This window comes from Neofelis nebulosa, chromosome 16 (assembly GCF_028018385.1).
Source record: "Neofelis nebulosa isolate mNeoNeb1 chromosome 16, mNeoNeb1.pri, whole genome shotgun sequence".
Lineage (NCBI taxonomy): Eukaryota > Metazoa > Chordata > Mammalia > Carnivora > Felidae > Neofelis > Neofelis nebulosa.
This window is the reverse complement of record NC_080797.1, coordinates 19,152,428-19,178,176: the sequence shown is the minus strand read 5'-3', so window position 1 is coordinate 19,178,176 and position 25,749 is coordinate 19,152,428. Positions and strand designations below refer to the sequence as shown.

Here is a 25,749-nt window from a genome sequence, read left to right as displayed (position 1 = left end):
AGGGCAGTGATGGCTGGAGGGGGCAGGAACTTACAGGTGGTGGCCTCTTGCCCCCGACGCGAGAAGGCAGGGGTGCCTGTAACGGCTGGATCACTGCTCCCCTTTCCTTCTCTCCTACTCCAAGTACAAACAGTACTGGTAAAATAAGTTGAAAACCAGTGGACCAGCCCAAGAACCCCATCCCCCTGCTAGCCTGTGACCCGCGAAGTTCTGGGGGTGACCCCGAAGTTGGTTAAGCTCCTAGCTTGGTCTTGGCTAGGGCTGGGAAAGAGGCATAGGCCTAGCAGCTTAGGGCCCTCCCTGAGGTCGGCCCTGGGTTGCAGAAGGGCAACCAGAAGGGGCTGGAAGAGAATTGCCTCTTTTCATGGTGTGGACAAGAAGTGTCCATGGCGACTTCCTGTTGCCAGAGTTCTCTCCTCTGATTAAAACAGCTGGCGGGAGTGGTCACCAGAAAAATGAGGAAGGACGGCTGCAGCAAAAGAAAGTAATGAGTAGAAGAGATGAAAAGAATAAAGTGTACTTTATTCCACTCAAGTGGAATTTCTTTAAAAATACATTCAGGCAGCTGCCTTCCTGCAGCCCCAACCCAGGCCTCCAGTGCCCCGAACCCTACCCACAGCCTAGATCTTCAGAATTAGCAGCCAAGAGCAGGGAAGCTTCAGGAGTCGGGGTCCCAAACATACCACAAAGCCCCAGGTCAGAGCCCAAACAGTTCTTATGACAGGAGTCCGAGGGCCACGACACCCACACAGGCTTGCTCCCAGCCTGTGCCTTCATCCTGAGTCATTGCAAAGGCTGGAGCCAGCTCCCAGTCTCAGAGCAGGGTAAAGTCCTGCAGGGGACTCCTGTGCTCCTCCATGCTGGCCTCCCCTGCACAGCCAACCCTGCAGGCTGGGCTGCCCTGGGTGGGTACGTAGGGGGGCAGAACTGGGTGGAAAGGGTGGTGCTTGTGTTCTGTAAATTCCCTCTCACCCCCGTCCCCCTGAGTGCAGTGTCTCCTCTGTGCACAGATGAGTAGATGTGAATTCTTGTGCGGACACCCCCGCCCCCACTTGTGCCCTCAGCAGGCTGTCTGTCCAACCCTTTCCTTCTACCATCTGCTCACACGGCTGCTTCAGAGCTGTGGCCCTTCAGGGATGACAGAGGATGCACACAGCACCTTGGGGCACCCTGAGAGGGCAGCTGATGCCAACTGGCTCAGCTGCAAGCTTCCCCCCACCCCACGGAAGAGGAGTGATCCCAGGTAGACTAGGGAGAAGGGCCCCCATCTTCACCCACAGTCCTTCCCATCAGCACAACCCCCCACTGCCTTCAGGCTGCTGGGGCCTGCCTACCACCACCCCCCCCCCCCCCCGCCCCGCCGCCCCCAGCTGTGCTCCGTTGTCCAGGGGAGAGAACAGCCTGAGTGGAAATTGAGACATGAAGATCTGGGCATGGGGTGCGGGTGGGGGGGCGGTTATAAAGTGACCAGTTCTTCCCCCAGAACTAGAAGCAAAGTTGTATGAGGAATGCAACTACTTAGAAAAATGGCATCTGAGGAAGGCAACGGTCCCCTCCCTCACACTTCGTGAGGAGGGATGATGAGGAAGGGAAGATGGGAGTGAGATTAAGGAATGTGCTTGTAGCTTCAATGTGTATTAAATTAGTTGGTGGGAGTAAGAGCCTACATGTGAGGACCAGGCCTCTGCCAAGGGCCCAATCCCAGCCTTCGTGCTCCGGCCACGGCCCCACCCAGAGCAGGGACAGTTCTCTGGGTGGAAGGGGCTAAGAACACAGGGTAGCAGCTGCTGCCTTTCCTGTGAGCATGGGCTACAGAGAAACCACCGCAAACTCCTCGGACCAGCATGGCCGTGTCCCCACAGACCAAGTCCTGTGTGCTCTCCTTGCCCTTCTGGTGACAGACACGCTGGCTGGCGGGGATGGAGCGGGCGGCAGCTCTCAGTACAACACAAGATCGTAGATAAGCCTGCCTTCCTTTGGGAGGTTGCCCTTCCTGCCCTCGGGCCTAGCTGTCCGCCTTCTTCATGTGGTGGAAGAGGTTACAGAAGAGCTCATACCAGAAGAACACGAAGCCGGTGGAGAGAGCAGCCTTCAGCAGGCTGGGGGACAGGCCCTTGAAGAAGCCCCTTGGGCCTTCCTCTCGAAGCACCTGCCGGGCACAATCCAGGAGGCCCTTGTAGCTGCGAACCTGGAGAGGAACAGGGAGGGTACTTGGTGGAGGGCAGAAGAAGAGCTCAACACGTGGGTGTTGGCTCTACTCTTTTGTCAGCCCGGCACCCGGCACATCACAGCTCCCAATAAACACTTGCTGGACAAAGAGATGACAAGGCAAAAAGGACAGAAAAGTAGACCTTTTCTTTCTCTTCCAGGTGGACTAATAATTCAGACTGAACAGATGTACCTAGAAATCAGCACTGGACAGAGCTCCTACTGACTGCGCCTCTTAAGGACCCTCTTCCCAAAGGCGCCTCCAACCCTTTATCCCATCCCACCTGGTTCCCTTTGGGTGGTTGATCTGAATCTAGCCCTTGTTAGCTTTAGCCTCCAGTCTGGCCTTCTCAGTCGACCACATATTGCTGCCAGACTCGCGTCCCCAAGACACAGCTCCCTCCAAATCTCCAGTAACTCCCCGTGGTGTTGGCAGTGGTATTATAAAGAACCAAGGGGTGCCTGGCTGGCTCAGTTGGTAAAGTATGCAACTCTTAATCTCAGGGTTGTGAGTTCAAGCCCCACGTTAAGTGAAGAAAGAAAGAAAGAAAGAAAGAAAGAAAGAAAGAAAGAAAGAAAGAAAGAAAAGAAAAGAAAAGAAAAGAAAAGAAAAGAAAAGAAAAGAAAAGAAAAGAAAAGAAAAGAAAAGAAAGAAAGAAAAAGGAAGGAAGGAAGGAAGGAAGGAAGGAAGGAAGGAAGGAAAGAAAGAAAGAAAGAAAAAGAAAGAAAGAAAGAAAGAAAGAAAGAAAGAAAGAAAGAAAGAAAGAAAGAAAGAAAGAAAGAAAAAAGAAGGAAAGAAAGAAAAATAGAAGAGGAAAGGGGAAGGGGAAGGAAGGGAAGGGATCAAGTCCACACTCCGTGGCCTGTATTCAGAGTGTTGCTCCATTTGGCCTCAACTTCCCTCCCTGATCTGTCGTCATCCACCACCGGTCCTCCCACAAAACCAGCCACACAGTCTGTTAGAAGCAGGGCCTAGCTCCTCTGCCCTGGGCTCTCACCAACTGTCCAAACTCAAACCGTCCTTTCAGGACAAGGAGGAAAAAGGAGGACAATGGAAAAAGGAGGTTATAAAAACCTTGTGAACAGCTCCATATTTGTTAAAATGTATACACATATGTTTATGCAAAGAAACAAACCTAGAGCCAAAGATTCTGCATGATTGCTACCTGTGGGTAGGTGGTGTTGGGAGTTATGTGTGATTTTAATCTTTCCGTCTAGCAGACTTCTCTGAATTTCCTACAAAGATATATTACAACTAACTCCATTCTTTCCCTTCCCTCAAGTAAGAAATGCTCCCGCCCTTCCCTGACTCCCAATCCATCCCACCCCTCTCTTCTGGGTGAAGAATGAATCCATGTATGAGTCGATCAGATTTAATTCATTCCTCTCCAGGAACCACTACAGAATAAAGCAAACAACTCTATGTGCCGGTGGGAGTCTCCTTCTCCGTGTTCTTTAGTATTTTGGGGACCTTTCTCTGGCCCAAACTGAATCGAACACTTTTTAAGAGCAAACACCGAGCTCTCCTTCACCTGGATCGTCCCACAGTGCCCAACATGCATGGGGCTTTGTGTGTGGCTTTCCCGCATTTCTGGGGGTCCCCAGGGACAGGTCGGGGATGACAGAGCTGTGGGGGCTAATGCTGCCCAATGGGCAGGTGAGGGACAAGACTCAGAGCTCTCTGAGGGGGACGGCTCACCTGGCCAAAGGAGGCTCGGGCCTGCTCAAACCCTCCGACCTGCAGCCGTTTCTTGAAGAGGTCCAGGGGGTACGTGAGGGCCTTGCTGATGACTCCGGCTCCACCGCCACAGAGCAGGTTTTTGAGGTTCTCTGAATCAAAGTGGGATTAAGGGGGATAAAGGAGAGAAGTGTTATCGGGGGCAGACAAGTTCAAGGTCAAGAACCTAGCCCTCCACCGTGAAACAAAGACCCACCAGCACCCTGAGTCTCTGAGGAGAACCACACACAGCCATGTTGGGGAAGAGTGACAATGAGGATGGAACAGAAGTGAGGGCTTGCCGTCTGCCGTGTGACTCGGTTCAAGGCTCGGGAGGGACCAGGACGCCCACCGCTCTTCTCATCCTCCTCAAACAAGAACCAAAAAAAGACACAACCAAAACCAGGCTGCGTGTAAGTGGGACCTCAGACAAAAATGAAAACCATGACCAAAGTCAGAAATAAATTTTGACGGTGCCACCGATGGGGTGGCAAGATCCGAAAGCGAGGGAGGGTCTACAAGCAGCGGGACTGGTTTGGTTGGCTGGGTGTATTACAGAGCAAGGTCTGGAGAGCGGGATGTCTTAGCTTCTGACAGGAAGCCCTTCTTTCCCAGGTGGTTCAGAAGGAGATGTTCTGGCTTGGGGGAGGGGGTGCAGCGGAGACCCAGCTTCCCTTCGTGTGAGGGCTGTCTCACCGTTTTTCCTTCCCTCGGCAGGCATGACCCACTCATGAACGTGCTTCAGGGCGTTATAAAAGGAGAACTGGAAGCCGGCGTAGGGGAAGATGGCGATCAAGGTGGGGTTCAAGCCTTTGTAGAAGACCAAGGGGCCTTCGGTCCTGTACATGGTCACCACGGCGTCTCGAAGGGTTTTATACACCTGGACAGACATGTGCAGCTCGAGTGAGCGTGGGTGCCGGTTTAGCCCTAGAACACCACCCATCACATGCATCTCCCCTCATCGAAAATCCCAGCTGCCAGGAGCATTACTTGTCCTGCCAAGAGGACAGAGAAAATATTGGACAAAAACTTCAACGGTGGGGTTTTCCAGCAACAACCTTTCTAGCTCTTTACAAAACTCGTCTGTCTGCACAAGTGCACACAAGAATGTGCCCAAAGACAGCTGCCACAGTGTCCCGCACAAGAGCAAAGACGCAATGTCCACCCCTGGGCACAGGACGTCAAAAGAACACAGAGCAGGTGTTAAAACGCCATCTATGCAGCTGATAAGGGATCATCCCCCAAATAGACAGCTAAATGAGCACAGCGGGATGCAGAACAGGTATGGTGCTTGTGGAGGAAAAAAACTATGCAGAGATTATCCTGCACAAAGATCCACAGGAAGCAAGGAAGGGCGAGCATTACCTCCATGCGGGGAAAGGTGGGGGCAGGGGAAGAGGGAGATTCACCATTTTAGAGTCTCTGGGTATTTGCCAGGTGCATATATTTAACCTTTCGTGAACTGTCAGCAGGCCATCTCCACGTAGGAAGACAACAGGACACGGATTTTCCTTCTGCTCAACATATACTCTCTGCAGTGGACCAGAGGGGGTTGTGGGCGCAGCGAGGCACGGCCCAGACAGGGCAGCTGAGGGAGTCACTCTGCACAGAGAAGGGAGGACCCTGGCCGCCTCCTCACCACTTGGCTCCCAGACGCTGGCAGCCACACTGAAGGATTTCGCCCCGGGGGATGTCCACAAAAGGGCCAGGACTCAGAGGAAGGCCCTGAGGCAACAAGCCTGCCATGCACCCACAGTCTCACTCTGCTTCCCTGTGTCCCCTTTAACACCAGGCTGGCAGCCAAGGGACACACACATCTGAGGAAAGCCTTCATAAACAACGGAGACCAGGGGCACCTGGCTGGCTCAGTCAGTAGAGTGTGCGACTCTTGATTTCGGGGTCATGAGTTGGAGACCCACGTTGGGCATAAAGATGACTTAAAAAAAAACAAAAAAAACAAAAATAAAAAACCCAGAAAACATAATGATCGATGGGAGGCACAGAAATCATCTGGAAGGAAGAAACAGTATAGACAAAAGAAGAAAACTAAGGGAAATGGAAACCAACCACAGAATTGGAAGTGATATTCTCAGGCCACAGAGAAGGGATCACCTCTGTGATATTTTTAAAAGAGGTAAGGGGAACGCCTGGGTGGCTTAGTCGGTTAAGCGTCCGACTTTGGCTTAGGTCATGATCTTGCAGTTTGTGAGTTTGAGCCCCTCATCGGACTGTCTGGTGTCAGTGCGGAGCCCACTTTGGATCCTCTGTCGTCCCCCCCACCCCTGCCCCTCCCCAGCTTTCGTGCTCTCTCTCTTTCAAAAATAAATAAGCATTAAAAAAAAAAAAAAAAAAGGTAAGCTTCAGAGAACAAGACAAGCTCTTTTTTTTTTTTTTTTTTTTTTTTTCAACATTTTTTATTTATTTTTGGGACAGAGAGAGACAGAGCATGAACGGGGGAGGGGCAGAGAGAGAGGGAGACACAGAATCGGAAACAGGCTCCAGGCTCCGAGCCATCAGCCCAGAGCCCGACGCGGGGCTCGAACTCACGGACCGCGAGATCGTGACCTGGCTGAAGTCGGACGCTTAACCGACTGCGCCACCCAGGCGCCCCAAGACAAGCTCTTGAGAGAAAAATCTTTGAGAGTTTGAATTGGGCAAAGATTTCTTAGATAAAATACCCAAAGCAAAATCCATAAAAGAACAAATTGATAAACTGGACCTTACCAAATTAAAAGCATCTTCAAAAGAGACTATAAGAGACAGGGGCACCTGGGTGGCTCAGTTGGTTGAGCATCTGACTGCGGGTCAGGTCATGGTCTCATGGTCTGTGGGTTCGAGTCCTGCGTCGGGCTCGCTGCAAAGCCCATTTCAGATCCTCTGTCCAGTGTGTCCAGGAAAAAGGTCTGGACTAAAGGGTCCAGGAAGTACCCAACACAACAAATGACAGAGGGACCAGTGCACGTCACTGGTAAACTTCTAGAATGTCAGGAATCAGGAAGGGATCCTGAAAGCTCCCAAGGCAGGAAGGGTGATAGTTTCATATAAAGGGTCATTAATCAGAGTGATTCTGGACTTCTCCCCAGCAACACTGAGAGCTACCTAGAATTCTATACCCAAATCATGAGTCAAGTGTAAGTAAGGGTCAAATTAAGGCATTTTCTATCAAGGCTTCTCTAAAGAAGCCATATCTCATGTTGTGCTCCACCAAAATGAGGGATTAATCAAGAGAAGACACAGGACCCAGGAAGAGAATTTCTAACAGAACAGCTGGCAACAGTCCTGGGACAAAGAGTCCACACTGAAGCCAGAGGGTGAAGGCTGCCAGAGTGGAGGGCTCCAGAAGAGGCTCTGTAATAAAGTGGGACAGATGACCACAGGCTGATCCTATCAAGAGGATAACTTCGTGATGAGCATGCAGAAAGCTAAACAAATAAAATACAAGGCAATCACTAACTTCAGGCAAGACAAAAATATAAAAGAAAATGTAATCATAATGTATTTCAAGGCTCAGCAATAACATTTACATAATCATATCTGCAAGACACTGATATTGATCTAGCCAAAATCTAGAAATCAGGTATACTGTAATCAGACAAAGGAGGAAACACAAGCACACGAGGGTGATGGTAAAGAGGTAAACTCTCATCTTCCACAGTAGCCATCAAGAGTTACTGTCTATAATTTAAAAATTAGAAAGAAAAAGAGACAGGGCGCCTGGGTGGCTCAGTCAGTTGAGTGACCGACTTTGGCTCAGGTCACGATCTTGCAGTTTGTGAGTTCAAGCCCCGCGTTGGGCTCTGTGCTGATGGCTCAGAGCCTGAAGCCTGCCTCAGATTCTGTGTCTCCCTCTCTCTGCCCCTTCCCCGCTCATGCTCTGTCTCTCCGTCTCTCAAAAATGAATAAACGTTAAAAAAATTTTTTTAAATAAAATAAAAAAAGAAAGAAAAAGAGACAGAGATGTAGAAGGTTAAGCATGCTATGAAGAATTAGGAAGTAAATAATGGAAGAAGAGGCACGAGTATTAAAGTGGTTGCCTCTTGGGGACTGGAATCAGGGTGGCTGGTGTTTTCTTTATAATTCATGCAGAACCACCAGACTTTTTAACCTATATTGCTGATTAAGAAACATTTTAGGGGTGCCTGGGTGGCTCAGTCGGTTAAGCATCTGACTTCAGCTCAGGTCATGATCTCGTGGTCTGTGATTCAAGCCCCACCTCAGGCTCTGTGGTGACAGCTCAGAGCCTGGAGCCTATTTCAGACTCTACGTCTCCCTTTCTCTGCCCCTCCCCTGCTCGTGCCCTGTCTCTCTCTCTCTCTCCTTCAAAAATAAGATAAAAACATTAAAAAAAAGATGTTACCAAAAAAACCAGAAACATTTTAAAGTTGAGGATTTACACCATGGCCACTACTGATCTGCAGCTTTTTTAAAAAAATTTTTTTAGTGTTTTATTTATTTTTGAGAGAGAGAGAGAGAGAGAGACAGACAGAGCATGAGCAGGGCAGGGGCAGAGAGAGAGGGGGACACAGAATCTGAAACAGGCTCCAGGCTCTGAGCTGTCAGCACAGAGCCCGACATAAGGCTCGAACCCACGGACCACGAGATCATGACCTGAGCCAAAGTTGGACCCTCAACTGACCTAGCCACCCAGGCGCCCCTGATCTGCAGCTCTTAAACAGATCTTTTCCATTCACTTTTGCACACAGATGATTTCCTGATCATTCCAGAATCTAGAATCCGCATCTCAATCGCCTTAGCTAGAGGTAATGAGCTATTCTCTTTTCTCTTATATTTTTTCCTTCTCACAGACTTCTTTGGTTAATTTATTACTGAGGTATAATTGACATACAATGTTATATTAGTTTCAAGGCGCACCTTCTCATAGATTTTTTTTTTTTCCCCTAAAGGCTGGGCAGTCACGGAAGAGGAGTCTAGCATCCCAGAGCAGGGAAGGTGATGGAGTGTCATCCCTCGTTTTTCCTCATCCCCGCAGCCACCATGTTGCTGAGGTCTGTCTGTCTTTTCCATCTACAAACACCTTTCGTCCCCATCTCTCTGCTCAGTGCCTAGGGCCCCTCATCTCATTTCCCCATTAGGAGAAACCTCTGTTTCCCACTGAGGGATCTGGTTCTCATGCTCCATTCATGAGCTCGTAGGTTGTTCCCAGGGTACTTTGCCCTTCTGAACCACAAAAGTCATCAGGATGTCTCTTGAACACAAGGGCTTCACCAACCCAGGATCTCCAGCCCAGGCAACACCAAGAACCAGCAGAACTGAAACCACAGTTATTCTTAAGCAGAGAATCATTCCCCACCCTAAAGCAGAAGGGAGACGGAAAAATTCTTCCGTTGAGAAGAACCGGGTTGAGCATGGGCACACGCGCACATACACGTGCACGCACACGTACTGCTGTTCTTATGTAAGTCCAGGAAGCGGAGATTACGGTGGGGGGCTCTATTTCAGGATTTAATCCCTCCCTTTCACTCAGTAAGTTCTTCCTGGAATCTGACTCAAACTTTCGGCGTAAACCAAAAACAACTCTCACAATAACCCAGCAATACGATCTCAAGTCTCACTCTCCCGGACGCCCTCACCGTCCAGCCTGCTGTTCAGGATTTGTTCTGTCTCCCACGTGAGGCTGTGAGCACCCTGCACGGGGCTCAGCACAGTTACGGGTGTCACAGATGGACCAGCTGAGGGGACGCAGACCCCGGGTGCTCCCACTTTGTTTCCTCTAAGGAAAAGAGCCCCACCTCCTGGACCACCTTCGGCGACTCATTCCCGCCTCCTCTGGCCCGGCCACTCACCTTGGGCTCACCCTGAGCTGCAAAGCGGGTGCGCAGGACGTCCACAGGGTGCACGGCGAGGGTGGCCGTGCTGGCAGACAGGCCTCCGCACACAAAGTGCACTGAGAAGTCGCGGGCATCGTACTTGCTGGCTCTGTGCACCAGCTCGGTCAGCAGTTCAAACGACAGAAACTGCAAGAGCACGTGACAAAGTTACTGACAACCCCCCCACCCAAAACGCCACCATGATCCACGCGCGGCCTGGTTCTACAGGCGAGGAAATATTCTTAGGCAGCGACGGGACACGATAAATATCTAATTTTGTTCAGAGCACAAATGCCATTTTCTATTCACATTTTCTACTGTGAGGAGAGCCAAATATCCAAAGGGTTAAGAAAATATATGAGAAAAAATTTTACATCAGAAAGTTCTACTCCTCAACTGAGTTTCCTCAGAACCAGGGAAGCAAGGCCCTTATTTAATTCTCGGTGGGCAACCCTGGGGCTCACCTGGCGGGGGCACCGTTTGACAGACGTTCTGCCCTGGAGCAGAAATTCTCTTGGGAGAATTCCACAGGTTCCACATTCTATGGCGTAAACCCGCTTTGCTCAGATCTTCCCCAGCCAACTCAGACGGGCCAGGGTCCCGAGAGCACGCTGCTATATTTATTCATCACGCTGCGGTACCTGAGTGCCAGCGGCCGAGGCTGAAAGGCACGGGCGCGTCAACTCATGAGCTCCCGACCCGAGCCATCGCTGTGATGTCATAGGAAAAGCAGGCAGGGACTGCTCGGGCCCCAGCTGCCCAGGTGGGCATCCCGGCTCGGCTGCCTTTCCAGCTAGTGACTTTGGTTGGGGTCGTTACCTAAGCTCTCTCTGCCTGGTCTTCCGTCTATAACACAGGAGTGACCACAGAACACCCCTCGAAGCGCTTAAAGCAGAGCCTGGCTCACCATTAGCACCACACGCAGGCAGCCTACTACCACCACCCCGACCGTACGGCTGCAAGCCATCCGCCACGAAATCAACCGGCACCGAGCCGCACGAATGTGTGAACAAAAGTCAAGGAGCCTGAATTCTCATCCTGGCCCCACCACTTCCAGGCTGTGTGGCCTCTGGCGGCTCGCTGACCCTCTCTGTGATCCACGTAACGTCTATTCTACCTTCCTCACAATGCTGCTGGGAAGTCTAAAGGAAGCACAGATGTGAAAATGCTATTTTGAAAAAATGCAAAGATTTGTATCGCCCTTTGCCAAGCATGGCGTCAAGACAGTCTCCTAGGGGGGGCGCCTGGGTGGCGCAGTCGGTTAAGCGTCCGACTTCAGCCAGGTCACGATCTCGCGGTCCGTGAGTTCGAGCCCCGCGTCAGGCTCTGGGCTGATGGCTCGGAGCCTGGAGCCTGTTTCCGATTCTGTGTCTCCCTCTCTCTCTGCCCCTCCCCCGTTCATGCTCTGTCTCTCTCTGTCCCAAAAATAAAAAATGTTGAAAAAAAAAAAATTTAAAAAAAAAATAAATAAAAAAAGACAGTCTCCTAGGGGGGCCCCTGGGTGGCGCAGTCGGTTAAGCGTCCGACTTCAGCCAGGTCACGATCTCGCGGTCCGTGAGTTCGAGCCCCGCGTCAGGCTCTGGGCTGATGGCTCGGAGCCTGGAGCCTGTTTCCGATTCTGTGTCTCCCTCTCTCTCTGCCCCTCCCCCGTTCATGCTCTGTCTCTCTCTGTCCCAAAAATAAATAAAAAACGTTGAAAAAAAAAAATTAAAAAAAAAAAAAAAAAAAAGACAGTCTCCTAGGGGCAACATCTAATATTCAGTCGGTGCAAAGTGCCCGCGGTGGGGAGGAGGTGCGCAAGGGAATACCCGTGGTATAACTCAGTCTGACTGTCTTCAATTTCAGACTTCAAACTTCAGGTAGTTTCGCAGTTAAGACAAGTAAGAAGTGTGGTGACCGCTCCTGCTGCCCTACCCAGACAGGGTCCCTGCAGGCCCCACCCCCCCTGTGTTCCTCTATTGAACAACTCCAACCCAGGGGCCTGGCCCGTTCCCCTGCCACCTACTTGGACAGCTCCATAGCCTATAGAGAGAAGCTGGGCTGGGATGTGTCCTTTCCAGAATGCTGTCGGGCCTTCCTCCAGCAAAATCTGTCTCGCAGCCTGGAGGATCCCGTGGTATTTTGCACCGGGATCACTGCGAGACAGGCGCTCAATCTGAAGCTAGGGATCAAAATTGAAAAAGTCAGGACAACAGGAGCAGGTGTGGGGTGAGAAGGAGAACTTTCAGAAAAGGTTAACAAAGGCAGCTAAGTGCTTCTCTTTGACAAAACTCCAAGAAGAGAGAACTTGCCCTCTAGCCCATTATGTGGAATGAGAGGAAAAAGGTACCTGGAAACGGATCTTGATGACATCCAAGGGGCTGATCATCACCCGCGTGACAAGTCCAGACACAGACCCAGCCACCGCCACCTCGGAACTGGAGATATTCCTGCCATCAGCTTGGGGGTCATAGCCAACCATCCCTGCCCCTGGCCCATACAACGTCCATCAGTTTCAGGCTGCAAGCAAGAGACGTGGAGTAAACACCAGAGCAAGTTCTTAGGGTCTCTGCTCATATGCCACCTCCTCAGAGCAGTCCTCCTGGACCATTCCATCTAAAACAGCACCTACATGCCCTCTTGTCCCCTCGCCCTGCTTTAGTTTTCTTTATGGCATTAGCACACGATGTTTATTCTGCACGCTTCTTGTCACCCTCCCCCCCTGGAATGTGAGCCCGTGAAAATGTGGCCTGGCTCCCATTTGCCCATCCCTGTATTTCCAGCGCCTGGAACAGAGCCCAGCATGGTGAGTGGTCATATTTGTTAACTGAATGAACAAACAGGCTTGGGCGGAAATCATTCACTTCCAGAGATCAGCTTGCTTTCCAAGACACCTGGCTTTATGGCCAACTCCCATCTAAGGTAAAGTCCCAGGCTGAGCCAGCATGACAGCAGATGAGCATGGAGGGAGACGTCAGACACGCAGGCTCCAGGAGCGGCCCATGGGACTCTCCAACAAGCCAACGTGATCCCAAGGAAGAGCCCAGAGACTCCTTAGCTTTCTCCATTGCCTCCCCAGCTGCAGCAATGGTGGTGGTGGGGGGGGGGGGGGCCTGCTAGGCTTTGAAATGATACTTCCCGGCCCACCCGATCCCTACCGACCTCCTCGACCTCACCCTGGACCTCTCTTCAGCCACTTCAATCAGGGTGGGCTCCGCTCCGGACAAGTTTCTGGAAAACACTGCTTGAGTTCCTACTGCCAGCCTCGCTTCTGCATCTACTGTCCCCCATGTCTGAAACACAGTGGCTCTTCCCCACCTCATATGCCCCCACTCACTCTTCCCCCGTAGCTCCTCCCCCTGCACCAGGGCTCAGCTAAAGAGCATCCCCGCCACGGACCGGACTCACGTCCTCTCTAGCATTCACAGCACTCGCTCTGGTTGAGAACCACTGTTCTCAAGAAACACTAGCAATGGTGTATAAAATGGCATGCATTACATCACTCTTTGTAAAACTGGATATAACACAAAGGGATGCATAAAAACACTAAGTCACATCCAAGCAATGGACTCGTACATCGCCATTAAGAAGAACGAGCCAGAGTGATACGCACACTTGAAAAGATGTCCATAATACACTGAAACGTGAGGCAAAAAAAAAAGCAGCAGGTTTCAAAACAGCATGTCTAGCCAAACCCCATTTTTGCAAAAGTAAACCAGCAAGACCTATGACACTGTGTATGGTAGTAGAGAGCACGGGGTAAAGTCTGGAACAGCGCACCCGTCAACAGGCTGGTTAAGATTACCTTTACAGGAAGGGTTGGGAAAGGAAGACAGAAAATACATCTCTCCCTTTCTCTTTCTTTTTTTTAATGTTTATTTTACTTCTGGGAGAGAGAGAGAGAGAGTGTGTGCGTGCACGTGCATGAGCGGGGGAGGGACAGAGAGGGAGACAGAGGTTCTGCAGTGGGCTCCCGACAGCAGACAGCCCAATGTGGGGCTCGAACTCACAAAACATGAGACCATGACCTGAGCCATAGTCAGACGCTTAACCGACTGAGCCACCCAGGCACTCCTCTCCCTTTTTCTTTACACAATTCTATATCATATGAATTTGTTACAAAACTAAATATAAATGATTTTAGAAGGGACCGCAGAACCAACCTAGTTTTTGAATACTAACAGTTACAATAAAGTCAGTGCCCACAGAGAGACAAGGTCCACCCCACCACTGATTCTTTTTCTCCTTTGGAACTCTGAGAGCCCCAAACTCACGCTTCTGAAAGTAGTAAAGTAGTGCTCCAATCCATCCTTAAAATTAACAAGGCATTTCCATGGGGCTCTCTCAGCAAAGTATTCTAAAATATTTTATTACAAGTCTAATGGTATGGGAGCACCTGGGTGACTCCAGTCGGTAGAGCATCCAACTCTTAACCTCAGGGTCATGAATTCAATCCTCACACTGGGCGCGGAGCCTACTTAAAAAGAAAAAAGTCTCAGGGCACCTGGGTGGCTCAGTCCTTTAAGCATCTGACTCTTGATTTCGGCTCAGGTCATGATCTCACAGTTCATGGAATCAAGCCCCGCATCAGAGTCTACCCTGACAGTGTGGAACCTGTTTGGGATTCTCTATCTCCCTCTCTCCCTGTCCCTCCCCTCTCCCCCGCCCCTCTCAAAATAAATAAACATATATTAAAACAAAAACAAAAACAAAAAAAGCCTCATGATGTGAAACTGCCACCCCTCCAGGAATGTGTCCATTTCTCGGCACTTTCTTCTCCACACTCTCAAAGGAGGAGGGAGATCTGGTCTTGCCCACCAACTTCTGAGACATTAATTCAAGCTGCTTCTCTCCAGGCACCTGTGAGAAACAGATGATTGACAGGCAAAACCTCGACTGCTGAGGTCTCACTGAGCAGAGTGAGCTCTCTGCCATCAGGAAGGGAATGAGGTATTTCTACAAATAAGCTGCTGTGCATAGCTGGAGATAACATTAAATCTCATATCAATAAACTTGAGTTTAAGTTCTGCCTCCCTAGTACCCCCAGAGGCTTATTTAACCTGGGTTCCCATCCCTCTCCTGGAAAATGAGAATGATGTCCGCCCTGCCCAGCCCAGACTGGTGGGAGGATCATGCACGATAACATATGTGGTAAAGTTTTGTAAAAAAAGGTAAAAGTTTTATACACGTAAAAGGGCTGGTTAAATATAGTTCAGTAGTGACCTTACGTTTCCCGCTTGCTGGATTTCCTTTTTGTACCAGTAAGCCTTGATATTTATCTAGAGACAAAATAAAAATGAAATAGAGCTATACGCATGATATATAGACTAGAGCACCCAGAGGATGGGGGGCCGCTGGAGTGAGTGGCAGGGTGGATGGGGTGCGTGAGAGTTTGCCTTGGCCAGGCCATCCCCCTTCTCTTACTGCGGAAGCCCCTGAGATCGGATATGAATGGTGAGCTCGGGTGCCCGTGTGCCCAAGTGTTCAACGGGGGGGTGGGGGGTGGGGGGATGTCCCCGCAGGTATCCCCGCGTGTGGACGCAGGCGTCCAGGAGTGGCTCGGAGCGTCTTCTCCCCGAGTCCGAGAAGATGCCAGCCAAACAGGCACCCACGTGTATGGATGTCCCGCGTGTGTGCGGTTTCGCCTCCTGCGCCGCTGAAGATGCTTCTTAGGTCAGGCGTGACACGAGTGCGTACAGACCCTGCTCCCTCGTGAGTGCTGGCGCGCGTGTGCGACCCCCGGGTCCCCAAACGCACGGTGAGGAAGAGGTAGAGGCCACTCACCCGGCACGAAGGGCGCGGCCCGGCTCCGCGCGCTTCTCTTCCTATCTACTCCAGCAGTCTCACAGCAACCCTAACTGAACTTGGCAGTAACTGACGGGCTCCGGGGCCAATCACTGAACAGCTTCCGACATACGCCGGACCAATAGTTGTACAGTCGTAGAACCGCAACACCTCTCGCAAGGTGTACCTGGGTAATGTAGTCCGCCGCTACGAAGGCGGGTCCCCGTGCAAGAAGTAGAGCTTTCTGGGAGATGTAGTCTCGCCGTGCGCGTGGCGCGTCCCCAAGTCAGGCTGCGCCCTTGGAGGTCTCGGCTCCAAGTGGTGTGTGGCTTTCGTCGTCCAACCGGCAGGTGGAAACTTAGGGTGCGCTGAACTTGACCCGTTTTTCTCAAAACCCTCGTAGTCTCAGAACCCGGAGAATCTAAACTTGGGAGAGATGGCGGGAAGTTTAGCTAAAACCTGGAGGACTTAGGAGTGAGACTAGACGGGTTTTTGAAACCAGGAAGAAGACGGCAAAAATGTAGAGGTTTTGTTTTCCCCTAGAGTTTATTATGCATAATTTCTCATTATAAAAATGATATAGAAATACATTACAGACCCTACAGAAAATGTAGAAACGAAGGGAGGAAGTGAGTCACTACCACTCAAGCCAAGTAGCATCAGCGTTTTTTGCGGGACCGTATTCCCGATTTTTAAATTGCATTTTCCACATTAGTGCAATCACTTTGACGCACACTTTTAAACCATTTTCATTGCACAAGTTAAAACATTCATACATATACAAAAGTAAAATAGCCTAATGAACACCATACAATCATTACTCAACTTTAACAATGAACCAATTCAAGGTCAATTTTGTGTCCCTTAATCCCTGCACCTATGTCGCCCCCTAACATTATTTTGAAGTAAATACCAGACAACATATGATTTCACCAGTTAACATTTCAGAATGTATCTTTAAAAGACAAGCACTCCCCTTTTAAAGCATATCCCCCAAACTTACCATCCCCACCCCCCAAAAGATTAACTATAATTTTTCTAATATTATCAAATCTCAAATTAGTGTTTGCATTTCCCTGATTGACCTATCACTTTTAATGACATTTAAAAATGTCATTTTTTTAAAAAGTTGGGCTAATTGCTATCCAGGCTATACACTGGAACTGGTTAGTATGTCTCAAGTCTTTTCAAATCTATGGTTTCCCTCTTCTCTGATTTTTGCTTGCAATTTCTTTCATGTTCTTCTCATTTCTTTTCCTTTCTTTCTCTATTTGTTTTATAAGAACCTAGGTGGTTTATCCCGTAGCGTTTTCCCCAGTCCGGATCTGGCTTGTGGCATCCGCATGGCATTGTTTTAACATCTTTCTCTGCCTCCTGTGTTGTTTGCTAGGAGGTCTGATCGGATCAGGTTTGATTTTTTATTTTACAAGATTACTTATGCGGTATTGCGGACTTCTATAAGGAGAATCACAGTGCCTGAGTGTCTCTCATTTTGTGATGTTTGCAGTCATTAATATCACCACACTGCCTGGGGGTTGTAAATAGTGACATCATTTCAGCATTTATTAGCTGGACTATCTGTAAGAGGAATATCCCTTCATTGGTTAATTGATTATATGAAGTACACTTCATAGAAGAAAGGCAGGATAAATGTGTGACTCTTTATTTTTAGCAGTTTTCAAAATAATTAACTGGTTCCCTAGTATCTTTCAAAGGTGATTGATCAATGAGATTTTTTATTGTTATTATCATTATGACCACAAAACATGTTTTATTTACATTTTTATTTGTTTTTTAAGTAAGCTCTATGCCCAACATGAGGCTTTAATTCACGATCCTGAGATCACGAGTCACATACTCTACCGACTGAGCCACCCAGGCGCCCCCACATAGGACATATTTTATATCTATCATTTGAACATATGGATTAAACAGATGTGTCCTCGGGGCACCTGGCTGGCTCAGTTGGTAGACCATGTGACTCTTGATCTCGGGGTTGTGAGTTCAAGCCCCATCTTGGGTGTAGAATTCACTTGAAAAATAAAATAAAATAAAGAACCATATTTGGCTAGTGGGTGCCTATTCAAGTTGCCTCTGAATCCTTTTGGCAAAATGTCTAGCTTCCTACTTTCTGGTGTAACAGGATTTCTGGTGTTCTAGGCTCATCACAAGTTTTAAACAGTTTTATTGGAGTATAACTGACATTATGTGTCTTTTAAAAATGTTTATTATATATATTATATATGTGTTTATATATATATATATATATATATATATATATATATTTTTTTTTTTTTTTTTTTTTTTAATGTTTATTTTTGAGAGAGACAGAGTATGAGCAGGGGAGGGGCAGAGAAAGAAAGAGTCACAGAATCCAAAGCAGGCTCCAGGGTCTGAGCTGTCAGCACAGAGCCCGATGCGGGGCTTAAACTCATGAGCCTTGAGATCATGACCTGTAAAATGTTTATTATATTTTTGAGAAAGAGAGCACAAGTAGGGGTGGGGCAGAGAGAGAGGGAGACAGAGGACCCAAAGCAGGCTCTGTGCTGACCACAGAGAGCCCAACGCAGGGCTCGAAATCACAAACCGTGTGATCATGACCTCAGCTGAAGTCAGACGCGCAACTGACTGAGCCACCCAGGCGCCCCAACAATTTTATGTTCTGACGTGTGGTGTATATCGCGACAAAAATAGCGAACATATGTCTGTGACTCCAAAACATTACTTGTGCTCCCTCACTATCCCACCCTCTTCTCCCTCCCTCTTCCCCAGGCACTCTCTGATCTGCTTTCTGTCATCATAGGTTAGTTTGCAGTTTATAGAATTTTCTATAAATGGAATTATATATGATGTCCTTTTTGTCTGGCTCCTTTGCCTCAGCATAATTATCTTGAGATTGATCCACATTGTGTGTATCATGAGTTGATTCCTTTTTCTTGCTGAGTAGTATTCCACTGTATGGATATACAACACTTTGATCATCCAGTCACCTGTTGATGAATATGTGGGTTGCTTCCAGTATGGGGCAATTACAAATAAAGCTGCGATAAATATTCACATATAAGTCTTTGTATTGACATCTGCATTCATTTCTCTTGGGTGCAAATCTCAGAGTGGAATGGCTGGATCATAGAGTCAGTGTGTATTTAACTTTGTAAGAAACTGCCAAAGTGTTTTCCAAAGTAGTTGTACCATTTTACTTCCCCACCCCCACCCCAGCAGGATGACATTTCTAGTTCCTCTACCTCCTTGGTAAGGTGATTCTTTATGAATCTATCCATTTTAACAGATATGTAGTAGTATCTCATTGTGGTTTTAATTTGCATTTCCCTAGTGCCATATCTTTTGAATATCTTTTTGTATGCTTACTTGCTATCCTTACATCCCCTTGGTGCTCAAATCTTTTGTCCATTTTTTAAGCTTTTTTTTTTAATGTTTATTTATTTTGAGAGAGAGAGAGAGAGAGAGACAGAGCGCGAGCAAGGGAGGGGCAGAGAGAGGGGGAGACACAGAATCTGAAGCAGGCTCCAGACTCTGAGCTGTCAGCCCAGAGCCTGATGCGGGGCTCCAACTCACGAACTACAAGATCATGACCTGAGCCAAAGTCAGATGCTTAACTGACTGAGCCACCCAGGCACCACTCTGTTGCCTATTTTTAATTGGATTGCCTTTTTTTTTTTTTTTAAAGGAGAGAGAGCAGGGGAGAGGGAAAAAGGGAGAGAGAGAGAGAGATAGGGAGAGGGAGAGAATCTCAAGCAGGCTCCATGCCCAGTGCCAAGCCCAACACAGGGCTCAATCCCATAACTCTGGGATCGTGACCTGAACCAAAATCAAGAGTCGGACACTCAACCGACTGAGCAACCCAGGTGCCCATGGATTGCTTTGTTTCTTAGTGTCGAATTTTGAGAGTTCTTCTGTTTTCTGGATATAAGCCCCTTATCATAATATATGTAGCTTCTCATGAGCTATGTGGCTTGTCTTTTCACTCATGTCTTTCAAAGAGCCCAAGTTCTTAATTTTAATAAAGTCAAGTTTATTCTTTTCCTCTTTTACGGATCATGCTTTTGATATCATATCTAAGAGTTCCTTGCCTAGCCAAAAAAACAAAACAAAACATTTTTCTTCTACATTTTCCAATAGAAATTTTATAGCTTTAGGTTTTACATCTAGGTCTCTGATCTCTTTTGGTGTTTGTTTGTTTGTTTGTTTAAGGAAGCTCTAGGCCCAGCCTAGGGCTTGAACTCACAACTGCAAGTCACATGCAGGATGCTTGGTTGCAGGAAGAGCATATGATTCTTGATCTAGAGGTCATGGGTTTGAACCCTACACTGGGTCTAGAGATTACTAAAAAAAAATAAATAAACTTTAAAAAAAAAAAAAAGAGTCACATGCTCTACTGACTGAGTCAGCCAAGCAACCCTGGGTTCATTTTTGTGTATGACATGAGATATGGACAGAAGTTCTTCCTCCTTTTTTTTTTTTTTTTTTTTTGGATAGTTCATTGTTTCAGCACTGGAAATCACTGTGGTTTTTGTTGTCGTTGTCATTGTTGTTGTCGAAAAGTCTATTCTTTTCCCATTGAATTACCTTTTGTAACTTGGTTGAAACTCAGTTGCTCTGGGGCGCCTGGGTGGCTCAGGTTGAGCGCCTGACCTTGGCTCAGGTCATGATCGCACTGTTCGTGAGTTTGAGCCCCGCATCGGACTCGCTGCTGTCAGTGCAGGGCCTGCTTCGGATCCTCTGTTCCCCTCTCTCTCTGCCCCTCCCCTGCACATGCTCTCTCTCTTTCACAAATAAACATTTTAAAACATCAGTTGTTCATATATACACAGAATTTTGACTTCTGCTTTCCTTTGACAAGCATTGTCCACATGGGAAGTGGATGGTTATAAATGTTATGGTGGCCCACAGTGGGCAAAACCAGGTACAGAAATTTGACATTTTGTCCTTCATGAAAATGTTCTCCACTTTGCCCTTCAGGGCACCCCCTCACCCCTACCCCCGGTCCTCACTCACCTCCTCTGTCTCTTTGCTGAGATTGGCTTATTTTGCCATGAAAGCCCAGCCTCTGTTATATCTCTGTTTTCATCAGTTTTGTGGACTGACTGGCTACCTCTCCAACATAATCTCTTCAGCTATGGAGATCTTTGGTTCTATTTTGTTCTGGACTAGAACAAGCCCACATTTTAGAACAGGTCTCCCAATGGCCACTCAATAGGTAAGGCAGCAGGACTTTGGCTACTGGCTAGTTGTAGGGTGAGTTAGACTCAGGGAACTACAGATCGCAAGAACTGGAAAGACTCATGGAAATCACGTAGTCCAGCCAGGGCCCAGAGGGGCTAGGCGGTGTGCCCAAGGTCCTTCAAAGGCAGATGGCAAATTCGCGGCCCAGCGGAAATGAGATCACTGGCAGGTGCCAGCCTTCCTGGGCTCACACCTTGGCTCCGGCTTTTGCATATTTAAAATCTGGTCATCTCATTTTAAGTTAAATATACTAAGTATATCCTATCGTGCAGAAAGAGAAACCGGAGAATAGCGGTTCCCGTCAGCTTGGGGAAGTGAATCCTTCTGTGACCTCATCAAAATTTACCCTAAAGAGACCTATTAAAAGCTTCTTTGGATTTCCCCTGCCTTCTCAGAGGAAGTAAATACCTCCTTGGCCTTGACCACATAGGGTTGGTATTTATCAACTCCTCCACCAATGATCTGTCCAATCACAGGCAAAAGAATCTCTTATTGCCCGAGCCGTCAGCTGTGCCACCAAGAAGAGTCCTGAGAGCCAGGAGGTAATTTGCTGTGGCTCTGTAGCCAGGCACGCCTTCCTTTGGGCCACAGTTTCTCTACCTATGAAGATGGAAGTGTTAGGGGCACCTGGGTGGCTCAGTCGGTGAAGTGTCCGACTTCGCACAGGTTATGATCTCGCTGTTCACGGGTTCGAGCCCCGCGTTGGGCTCTGCTGTCAGTTCAGAGCCTGCTTCAGATCCTCTGTCCACCCCCCCCCATCCTCCCCTGCATGCGCTTTCTCTCTCTCTCTCAAAAATAAATAAACATTAAAAAAAGAGGGCGAGATGGAAGTGTTGGACTACAGGGTGTCCAAGCTTTGCTGCCTCTGGGCTTCCAAAGGTATAAAAATATCTGCATTTTTAGTAGGCGTCCCAAGGGTTCTCAGCTTCAGCTGATGCCAGAATCATCTGGGGTGCTTATTTAAAAATGCGGGTATGCCTCCTTAGGGATACTCATTCTGATCAAGCAGGTCTAGCATGTGGCCCAGGAATAAGCATTTTGGTTGGTGGCCCATGTTTGGAGGAAGATTGAATTAAGGGGTACACATCTTAGTGGATCATCCCAGGCTCTCCTTATTTCTTTCTCCTTTCTTATGACTCTGGGTGAGATGAAGGGCCTCTATTCCCCATCATTTTTTTCCATCAAATATTTATTGAGGGTCTGCCTAGCCAGACACCGTTAAAAAAAATTTTTTTTATGTTTGTTTATTTTGGAGAGAGAGGGAGAGAGACAGAGTGTGAGTGGGGGAGGGACAGAAAGAGGGGGAGACAGAGAATCTGAAGCGGGTTCAAGGCTCTGAGCTGTCAGCACAGAGCCTGACGCGGGGCTCGAACCCACGAACCATGAGATCATGACCTGAGCTGAAGTCGAAGTTGGGACGCCCAATGGACTGAGCCACCCAGGTGCCCCCAGACACTGTTTTTAGATGCTGGAGATATAGCAATGAGCAAATCAGAATTTCTTCCCTTCTGGAGCTTTCTTTCACTTAGTAATACATACCTGAGTTTCCTCATATCTCTCTGTGGTGTGATAGCTTACTTCTTTTTAGAACCAATAGTTCACTGTCTGGATGCATCACACATTCACATACTGAAGCACATCTTGGTTGCTTCCACATTTTATTTACCTTTTTAAAGTTTATTTATTTATTTTTGAGAAAGACAGAGACAGCATGGGCGGGAGAGGGCAGAGAGAGAGGGAGAGAGAGTGAATCCCAAGCAGGCTCTTTACCGCCAGCTGCAGAGCTCAATGTGGGGCTCGAACTCACGAACCATGAGATCGTGACCTGAGCTGAAACCAAGAGGTGGACGCTTAATCGACCGAGCCACCCAGGTGCCCTGCTTCCACGTTTTAGTGATTATGAATAAAGCTTCTGTAAACATCTGGGTGTAGGTTTTTGTGTACATGTAACTTTCCATCATTGCCATTTACTTATTTTTTAAACTCAAATTTTAAAGTTTGAGAAAATCATCAAAGACCAACAACTGTAGGAGGGTTCTGGAGGAAGCTGGGGCAGCTTGCAAGGGGCCAAAGATAGGGGCATGTTTGACCAAGTTCCCTTTTCTGTCCTTTCAGATTCAGTAAATGATTCAAACAGCAGCGTACTAACCAAAGGGCGGGAAAACTCACACACACACACACACGAAAGAAAGAGGATTCACTGTCCGGTAGCTTTCAAGAGCTGATTTCTTATGCATTTCAACTTTCTTCTGCTCTTGTCAGCAGAGCCAAACATCAAGAAGCTATCAGGAATGTCAGTGTCAGCCCCAGGAGAAAGCTTTCCAAGTCTCCTGGAGGGGTCTCTGGGCTTCCAGCTTTCTGTGGTTTCCAGCATTTGGTTCTCTCTGACAAGATCATCCGCCTTCGTGGGTGACAACACCTCACCCATTACTCATTTCTGAGCTTCCCTGAGAAGGTGTTTCCTGCTGTGTCTGTGGGAAGCCCGTCGTCAGTCACCGCGTAACGCGCAGAGGAAGAGTGGGTGCAGTTCCATCACAGACGAAAGGCTGCTGTGCCCCAGGTCAACTGCAGACCACGTCTTCTTCCTCCACGACTTCTGATCTCACCAGACTCAAGAATGACTACTTCTGGGAACCTCAAACTTGGACGTAAAGTTGACAGTAAAAAAGACGAACGACCCAATAAACAAATTAGGCAAGAGAGCTGAACAGACATTTCACAAAGAAAGATACAAATGTGTAATAAGCAAAGCACAAAAACACCCGACAGCATAAGCCCAAAGGAAGTGCAAATTTGAAATGGCAATAAGGCACCACTGCACATCCACCGCAGTGGCTAAAGTTGTAAAAGACAGATAACACCAAACGTTAGCAAAGCTGTGGGGCAACCGGAACTCCGGCCCAGAGATGATTTTTAAGTAATCTCTACCCCTAACATGGGGCTCAAATCCAAAACCCTGAGATCAAGAGTCCTGTGCTCCACCAACTGAGTCAGCCAGACACCCCATTTTCAACTATTTTTTAAACGTTTATTTCTTTTTGAGAGAGAGAGACAGAGACAGAGACAGAGACAGAGGATCTGAAGCAGGCTCTGTGCTGTCAGCGCAGAGCCTGATGCAGGGCTCGAACTCATAAACTGCGAGATCATGACCCAAACCAAAACCAAGAGATGAACACTTAACCAACTGAGCCACCCAGGCGTCCCTCAACCATTTTTAAGTGTCCAATTTTGTGGCATTCACTCCATTTGCAATGTTGTGCAACCATCACCACTCTTTCTAAAATGTTTTTCTCACTCCAAACAGAAACCCTGTATCCATGACACAATAATTCCCCATTCCCCTCCTTTCCTGGCCCCTGGGAATCTTTTTTTTTAATTATTATTTTTATTTTTTAAAATTTACATCCAAATTAGTTAGCATATCGTGCAACAATGATTTCAGGTGTAGATTCCTTAGTGCCCCTTACCCATTTAGCCCATCCCCCTCCCACCACCCTTCCCGTAACCCTCAGTTTGTTCTCCATATTTACGAGTTTCTTCTGTTTGGTCCCCCTCCCTGTTTTTATATTATTTTTGTTTCCCTTCCCTTATGTTCATCTGTTTTGTCTCTTAATTTTTTTTTAAATTTTTAAATGTTTTTATTATTGAGAGAGCATGAGCAGGGGAGAGGCAGAGAGAGAGAGGGAGACCCAGAATCCGAAGCAGGCTCCAGCCTCTGAGCTGTCAGCACAGAGCCCGATGCAGGGCTCAAACCCATGAACCATGAGATCATGACCTGAGCTAAAGTTGGACGCTTAACTGGCTGAGCCACCCAGGCGCCCCTGTTTTGTCTCTTAAAGTCTTCATATGAGTGAAGTCATATGATATTTGTCTTTCTCTAATTTCACTTAGCATAATAGCCTCCAGTTCCATCCATGTAGTTGCCAATGGCAAGATTTCATTCCTTTTGATCGCCGAGTAATACTCCATTGTGTGTATGTGTATATATATATATATATATATATATATATATACACCACATCTTTATCCATTCATCCATCGATGGACATTTGGGCTCTTTCCATACTTTGACTATTGTTGATAGGGCTGCTATAAACATGGGGGTGCATGCATCCCTTCGAAACAGGACACCTGTGTCCTGTGGATAAATGCAGAGTAGTGCAATTGCTGGGTCGTAGGGTAGTTCTATTTTTAGTTTTTTGAGGAACCTCCATACTGTTTTCCAGAGTGGCTGCACCAGCTTGCATTCCCATGGGAATCTTTAATCTACTTTCCAGGTCTATGGATTTACCTCTTTTAGATATTGTATGTAAGTGGAACCATACAATATTTGTCCTTTTGTGTCTGGTTTCTTTCATTTAGCATAATGTTTTCAAGGTTCATCTACATTGTAGCACGAATCAGAATTTCATTCTTTTTTCTTTTACGTTTATTTATTCATTTTGGGAGGGGGAAGGGGCAGAGAGAGAAGGAGAGAGAAAGAATCCCAAGCAGGTTCTGCACCGTCAGTGTGGAGCCAGACGAGAGGCTTGAACACATGAACCACGAGATCATGACCTGAGCTGAAATCAAGAGTCAGGTGCTTAATGGACTGAGCCACCCAAGCACCCCAGAACTTCATTTCTCTTTTCTTTTTTTTTTTTTAATTTTTTTTTCAACGTTTTTTATTTATTTTTGGGACAGAGAGAGACAGAGCATGAACGGGGGAGGGGCAAAGAGAGAGGGAGACACAGAACCGGAAGCAGGCTCCAGGCTCCGAGCCATCAGCCCAGAGCCTGACGCGGGGCTCGAACTCACGGACCGTGAGATCGTGACCTGGCTGAAGTCGGACGCTTAACCGACTGCGCCACCCAGGCGCCCCCAGAACTTCATTTTTCTATGTGGCTGAACAATATTCCATTTGCACGCATACACCTCATTTTGTTCATGCATTCGTCTTTTGATGGGTATTTGAATAGTTTGGCAATTGTGGACAATCCTGCAACAAAC

At 47.8% G+C, this 25,749-nt stretch overlaps 1 protein-coding gene across 3 annotated transcripts; it reads right to left on the bottom strand.

The window, feature by feature from the left end:
* Window positions 1-501: 501 nt before the first annotated feature.
* SLC25A19 (solute carrier family 25 member 19) lies at window positions 502-15,621 on the bottom strand. Of its 3 annotated transcripts, none has more exons than XM_058704523.1 (8): window positions 15,517-15,613; window positions 14,961-15,011; window positions 12,083-12,252; window positions 11,759-11,914; window positions 9,730-9,900; window positions 4,622-4,805; window positions 3,908-4,038; window positions 502-2,188 (listed from the first exon to the last, which is right to left on the bottom strand). In XM_058704523.1, exons 3-8 carry the CDS (start codon window positions 12,212-12,214, stop codon window positions 2,006-2,008), a joined length of 957 nt encoding a protein of 318 aa, XP_058560506.1. In that variant the 5' UTR covers window positions 12,215-12,252; window positions 14,961-15,011; window positions 15,517-15,613; the 3' UTR covers window positions 502-2,005. The 3 variants fall into 3 exon arrangements, with proteins under 3 accessions (XP_058560506.1, XP_058560505.1, XP_058560507.1); XM_058704522.1 differs by having other exon boundaries at window positions 14,956-15,011; window positions 15,517-15,612; XM_058704524.1 differs by lacking the exon at window positions 14,961-15,011 and having other exon boundaries at window positions 15,517-15,621.
* Between the last annotated feature and the right edge of the window lie 10,128 nt (window positions 15,622-25,749).

Excerpts from the sequence above, each read along its gene's own strand:
- SLC25A19 (XM_058704524.1), bottom strand. The coding sequence starts at position 12,214 with ATGGTTGGCTATGACCCCCAAGCTGATGGCAGGAATATCTCCAGTTCC. Across the intron at positions 9,901-11,758 it reads TAGGCTATGGAGCTGTCCAA|TTTCTGTCGTTTGAACTGCT; the intron begins GTAGGTGGCAGG and ends GTGCTCTTGCAG. Across the intron at positions 4,806-9,729 it reads CAGCTCAGGGTGAGCCCAAG|GTGTATAAAACCCTTCGAGA; the intron begins GTGAGTGGCCGG and ends ATGTCTGTCCAG.